This window comes from Haliotis rufescens, unplaced genomic scaffold (assembly GCF_023055435.1).
Source record: "Haliotis rufescens isolate VD_foot unplaced genomic scaffold, xgHalRufe1.0.p SCAF_7, whole genome shotgun sequence".
Classification (NCBI taxonomy): Eukaryota; Metazoa; Mollusca; class Gastropoda; order Lepetellida; family Haliotidae; genus Haliotis; species Haliotis rufescens.
Window position 1 is genome coordinate 50,511,012 of NW_025964361.1, and position 6,652 is coordinate 50,517,663.

Here is a 6,652-nt window from a genome sequence, read left to right on the forward strand (position 1 = left end):
TCTGTATACACATGTCTTTTTTTAAATCTAATTGATGTTTTAGACTTGATTATATTCAATGATGTAGCGTGTGGTGCTAAATGACGTGCAGCCATTTTTGTTGCGAAATTTCAGCGACACATCAGAAAAGCTCTTTCTTACTTTATTGGGAACGTCAGTCACTAACTTATTGAGAAAGTAGGCATTGGCTGATAATAGAGCTTGAAAGTAGTTCCGGCGAGTGGACCTCATTTGCATATTTATTGTATCACGCTATCAAGTCGACAAGATTGGTTTATCGCATCGAGAACAGAAGCCTTTATAGAATGAAATAATACAATTGTCAGAGAATCTTCCTTGATTAACCATGACAAATATAGCTGTGATGACCGCGCGTGGCGGTTGACATTAAACGGGATGCAGGAGATTTATTTCCAGCGCGTGCGGCACGAGCACGGGGTGTAAAACGTGACGCAACCCTGAACGAAGTCAGGTGGAGGCGAGACGGCCAGCAGCACAGGTAATTCCATGTTGCATTCATGTACACGTCTTTGCAATTGTTTGTTTGCTTGTTTGTTAGTTAGTTGTTTAACGCCGCACTCAGCAATACTCCAGCTATATGAGGGCGTTTTTGTAAATAATCCAGAAAATCCAGTGATTGACGTCATGCACATCGATCCACGCAATTGGGATGGATGACCTGCATCAACCAAGTCAGCGAGTTTGACCACCCGATCCCGTTAGTCGCCTTCTACGACAAGCATATTCGCCTTTTACAGCAAGAATATTCGCCTTTTACAGTAAGCACCGTGGATCGATTCCGGGGTAGAATAAGTCTTCAGCAGCCCTAAAAGGCGACAATGCTTGTCGTAAAAGGCTACTAACGGGATCGGGTGGCCAGGCTCGCTGGCTTGGTTGATACATGTCATCGATCTCAATTGCGTGGATCGATGCTTATGATGTCAATCACTGGACTGTCTGGTCCAGACTCGATTATTTACAGACCGCCGTCATATAGCTGGAATATTGCTGAGTGCGGCGTTAAACAACCAACCAACCAACCAACATGATCATAAAGTCGGTACATACATGGTCACTGGCTGGTTTTGTTATGTCCCATGGGCGTATCGTTGCTCATCAATCAACATTTGCTTTGCCTGGAGCAGGTTACCTTTTCAGGCAGTCCTGATACTTAATACAACACTCACTCATTTTAGGGAGGATGAAGATACATGTATTAGTCCTGGTCTCTTTGGTGATCTGCCTCAGTCTGATTGAAACCAAGTCGACGGGGAAAGACAACAAAACCGACTTGTCTGGTAAGTGTCTTAACCGCCTCATATGTTTCCTAGTTAGATCTATACTACCCGGAAAACTCTCCACGAGAATGTATGACAAGGCGGAAGACTTTCTACCCCCGAAGATCCGAGTAAGAATTATTATATGTCTTTGGCAACCCATGCTTGCCGTAAAAGGCGACTATGCTTGTAGTAAGAGGCGACGAACGGGATCGGGTTGTCGGGCTCGCTGACTTGGTTGATGCATGTCATCGTATCCCAATTGCGTGGATTAATGTAAATCACTGGATTGTCTGGTCCAGACTCGATTATTTACAGACGCAGTGATATAGCTGGAGTATTGCTAATTGCGGCGTAAAAACAACAAACTTCAACTTTCCAAAGTCAACTTTCACTTTATGTCGAGCAATAATAATCCAGCAGCTCCAGCCTTTGGTGTCGAAGATTCAAAGATTGTCATACGATTCTTGCTCAGAAGTTGTTTGATCAAGGTTACAACATTCAAGGCTTCAGTAAATCTTTCAAAAAGTGTATGGGAGACATGTGGAGGACATTTCCAAATTTACGCACCAGAAACCAAACTTATGTTGGATGGAATTCACTATGTTTACTTGTATCATGTGTATTTAGGTGAATAATTGCCTTACCTTTGCATGTGTTTGTGACGGGTGCCACCGGTGGGACAGGACACGCTCATTTGTTCGCGAACACCTGGTAGTATCACTATCTGATAGTGATATATCTCATAGACACATTTTTGATAGTCGGAATCGTATACAGTGCACTTCGAGTTCTCTTATGATAATGGCAAGGGTTTTGTTTCTGTTATTTCATGCTTAACGTCAATTCCCAAGCGCGGTAATTCACTGTGTACAGTTGCGTCCCTTTGGTGCACCAGGAACCTAACATCGTGGATACTAATCCTCGATTCGCCCTGGTTATGTTTTAGCTTTGTCAGCATCACACTTAGGCTTTCTTCCAAAATCGCCGTCATATAGCTGGGATATTGCTGAGTGCGGCGTTTAACAAGAAAGAACACAAACAAACATCAGACTGACACCCGCGACAGAACTGAAATACTGTTCAAAGCCATGTACTGAATTACTGTTGAACTAACCTCACTCCGTGTAGTCCTTTTAAAAAAAATCAACAGTTGCTGAAGACACATACATACATACATTCTGGTTTGGTTTGGTTTGGTTTGTTTGTTGTTTAACGCCGAACTCCGCAATATTCCAGCTATATGACGGCGGTCTGTAAATAGTCGAGTCAGGACCAGCCAATTTAGTGACTCACATCATGCGCATCAATCCACGCAATTGGGATCGATGACCTGCATCTACCAAGTCAGCGAGCCTGACCGCCCGATCCCGTTAGTCACATGTTTCTTAATGCAAGCCAATTGCGTTAGATATCTCAAACAGGCATTGGCTTTCTATGAACTATCCCCAAGTTACCAAATGTTTTTTTAAAGCTTGTGAACAGATTTCTTGATAGATATTTGTATATTTATATTTAAATTAAAATATATTAAATTGACGCGCGTCACCTTTTTCCAGACAAAACGGGGCCAAAGGTAAACTGCAAGAAAGAGATTGTCTTTTTCCTGTCGGTTTTGCGAATATGTGCCACCTACAGACGAATCTTGTCCTCGAAATCTCGCGTGAAGAACTGGGCCGGGCTCAACAAACTCATACAAACTGCTTTATACATAGCAGACCTCAACATCCCTAAGGGCAAACTGTGTTCTCATTGTGGGTGTGGGTCTGGTAAAAGTGGTCCCAAGAAAGGTGGTCCCAAGAATGGTGGTCCCAAGAAAGATGGTCCCAAGAAAGATGGCTCTGGGAACGAAGACTCTGCCCAGCAAGGTGATTCTGACAATGACCATGAACAGCGCAGCTATCAGGACTTCGGTCCAAATGACAATAGCAGTAGCTATAATAATGACAAGGAATCAGGAGTATTTGATGAAGATGCCAATGAGACCATTCACGGTGACAGCTCCATGCACGGTGACGGCTCCATGCACGAGGAAGAATCCGACGCCCCGGACACTGCTGACTTCATCCGGGCACTCCGACGCCACCTGGAAGTGTCTGGTCGATACAGAGACGAACGTGAGTACCAAAAGATACCAGGGCATATAATTAAGAAATAAGACTACGATAAAATCAACAGCCGTGGACCTGCCTGGGAATCGCCTTAGGGACCGACCATTTGCGGAGGGCGGGAGCTGGAAGTTTTCGAAAAAGACACTGTCCCCGAAAATACTTTTGCATCCAACTGTTGGGGAAACAAAATTGTTGGTAGTGCTGGGACGGGTAACTCGGGTACTCGGGTCGGATGGGTCCTGAGTAGGACACGGGTACCCACAGGACCACCCGGACCCGTGGTTAGTCAAGTGATATATTGTTTATATTTCAGTAAACATGGGGGGGGGGGGGGGGGGGCTGCTAAAGGACGTTCCCGTGATCGTGTTACTTCAACAGTCAAACACCTAATGCACCACATCTCCCATGGATACAGGGAAACGTTATGGTGTGCGACACCAAACCATGATCTATTTCCTGGTGACTCACTCACTCACTCTCAGACCGCCTCCGTGGTCTAGTGGTAGAGCGTCCGCCCGGCGAGCGGAAGGTCCGGGGTTCGATCCCCAGCCGCGTCATACCAAAAGACGTTAAAAGATGGTACTTGTTCTTACACTGTCTGGCGCTCGGCATTAAGGGGCTAAAACAAGGACTGGTCGGCTCGGAGTCAGTATACTGTGTCTGAGTGGGGTATTAATGTTAAACTGCGGCATGGTATCTCAATGGGCTAGCACTATAAATCGGCATCAGTCCGGACTAGTACAAGCAGCCACACAAACACACACACACGTACATGCACGTCGCTATATAAGTGCAATAATCTTTTACTCGACGTTAAACCCAATTTCACCTCACCTCACCCAGTCGTCTAAGGCGCCGCAGTTCGCTGTGCAGAGTTGCGTCTCTTGGGCATGCCAGAAACCTATGATCGTGGGTTCAAATCCCTGTTCGCCCTGATTGTTTCTAGGTTTGTCAGCACCGTGCCCGTGGGTTTCACCAAAGTGGTAAACGTCTGAGACCTGCATCACTTCAGGCATTCCTCCCACATTAAGCTGACACGCCGTGATGTAACTTGAAGACTGTTCAAAGCCTGTTAGACCCAACTCGCTCACCTTAACTGTAGGGCTTGTCACGCATATCATCCCTTTCCTTGGCTCCATTACCGGCTCCTAGGTCAAGTGTATAGTGTCTGTCCCAGAACGGAAGGTTGGTGGTTCGATTCCCGATCATGGGGAAAGTTGGTGGCGGGGGAGACCTATTGTGACACGGGTTATGCGCAAGGTTCTTGTATGAAAAAAAAGAGAAATTTGGTTGCAGTCCGGAAGCCCATTGGCAGTGTCATCTTAGAGCAGAATGTAAAGTCTTGGGAAGTTCATTTGCTGCATTACGTTCATCTTGAATTTTCAGCTAAGTAACTTGTATTTTTAATCAAATAAATAAAATGATACGGTCCTAATGGGCTTCGGTACTATAGAAATGAAACAAACAAAATCTTATTGTAAAAACTGTGTGTTGAAGGTGCTGCTGGACGTAGGACGAAGCGACGCCCCAACCCGTACCGACAACTCGGTCACGTGTGCCGGTATCTCAGTAGGCTCCTCTAGCGGCAGTTCAGGTACATCCTCAGCTTTGCTGGTCCTCGGACAGAGACGTCAATGAAACCAAGCGCGATGTCCGTCTGTTAAAGGTTCACACCTATAACATGTGTATGCAGCAGGGGTGGCCCAGTCGTCTGAGGCGCCGCCGTTCTGAGTGCACCCATTAAATGTGTCAGAAGAATGTGATCGTGGGTTCGAATCCCAGATTCGACCTGATTGTTTCTAGGTTTGTCAGCGGTTTGCTTGAGGGTTTGATTAGAGTGGTAAACGTCTAAGAACTGTATCATTTTCCTACGTTCCTCTCACATCAAGATGACACGTCCCGATGTAACCGAAATAGTGTGTAAAAGCGGGGTTAAAATAACCAAAATAGTGTGTAAAAAGGGTTTAAACCCATCTCATTTTCTCTCTAGCAAGTATCTAAATCAAGTCTTTGTCAAAAGGTTTTCATGGGTATTTAAATAAATCATAAATAAAGTATTAAACTTTTTGTGGTGCATAACAAATACTCCAAAGTCAAAGTTTGGGAACTGAGTGTTTTACGCCGCAATCGGCAACCATCACTGCAACCTGTAAATATTCGCCAGACAACCCAGTTGCTGATGGCATGGGGTGGCATGGGATGGCATGTGATGGCATGATGTTTTGTTTTGTTTAATGCCACTCGGCAGTATTCCAGTCGAATGACTGTAAATAATCGAGTCTAGGGAACACAATCCAATGATTGATATCATGAGCATCGATCTACGCAATTGGAACACGATGCCATGCATCAACCAAGTCAGGAGCCTGAGCGCCCGATCCCGTTAGTCGCCTCTTACGACAAGCATAGATTGCTGAAGAGCAATTCTACCCCGGATTTCTCGAGGTTGATTCGTTGGTGTAAATCTTAAGACTCACGTGTTTTATGAACCTTCAGTAAACTAGATTTATAACGAACACTCTTATAAGGAACTGACGGATATTACGAAGTGTTTTTGGTCCCGTTGATGAATATTTGCTGTATGTATGCTTATAACGAACTATGGTTATAACGAATTAAAATAAGTGGTCCCTTTCAGTTCCTTATAACCATAGTTTACTGTATGTTTGTCATCACCACATCCAAGTGATGACTCGAAGCCAGGCCGCACAATGTAACCACCCAATCCCCAATCGCCCAGCAGGGGACGCTGGGTCATGGTGTGGATGTCGATTAGTGGTATTGATACCCGTGAACAAGGACAAAAAGACACCAGTTTGATAACCTTGGTATACAAAGGTACAATACGTCATAGTAATCTGTTTGAATAGTATTGTTAAATATCTAATACTTAAAATATGATTAACGTGTTCTTTTCTTTTTCAGTTGCTGTAACCGAGTAGGGATCTGCCTAATGTACACCCGTCTCAATAAATCTGACTCAAAGTACGTTGTGGTTTTTGTTTTATACGAGTGATTGTTGAGTCGTGATCCACAATTCCAGTGACGGGGGTATACATGGTTTTGTTTGCTTAACGCCGCACACAGCCATATTCCAGCTTTGACGGCGGGCTGTAAATAATCCAGTGATCAAGACAATCCAGTGATCGATATCATGACCACCGATCGATATCATGACCACCGATCGATATCATGACCACCGATCCACACCGTCGGGGTACGATGACACAATCAACCAGGTCCGAGCTTGACCACCTGATCCAT

General features: G+C 44.8%; 1 protein-coding gene across 1 annotated transcript; it reads left to right on the top strand.

Moving 5' to 3' along the window:
- Positions 1-366: 366 nt before the first annotated feature.
- Positions 367-6,376, top strand: LOC124117484. Its single transcript, XM_046479400.2, has 5 exons — positions 367-499; positions 1,197-1,298; positions 2,837-3,394; positions 4,886-4,982; positions 6,314-6,376. Exons 2-4 carry the CDS (start codon positions 1,202-1,204, stop codon positions 4,969-4,971), a joined length of 741 nt encoding a protein of 246 aa, XP_046335356.2. The 5' UTR covers positions 367-499; positions 1,197-1,201; the 3' UTR covers positions 4,972-4,982; positions 6,314-6,376.
- The last annotated feature ends 276 nt before the right edge of the window (positions 6,377-6,652 follow it).

Coding starts and splice junctions, on each gene's coding strand:
- LOC124117484 (XM_046479400.2), top strand. CDS start 1,202: ATGAAGATACATGTATTAGTCCTGGTCTCTTTGGTGATCTGCCTCAGT. Junction 1,299..2,836: donor CAACAAAACCGACTTGTCTG/GTAAGTGTCTTA, acceptor ACCTTTTTCCAG/ACAAAACGGGGCCAAAGGTA. Junction 3,395..4,885: donor TGGTCGATACAGAGACGAAC/GTGAGTACCAAA, acceptor TGTGTGTTGAAG/GTGCTGCTGGACGTAGGACG.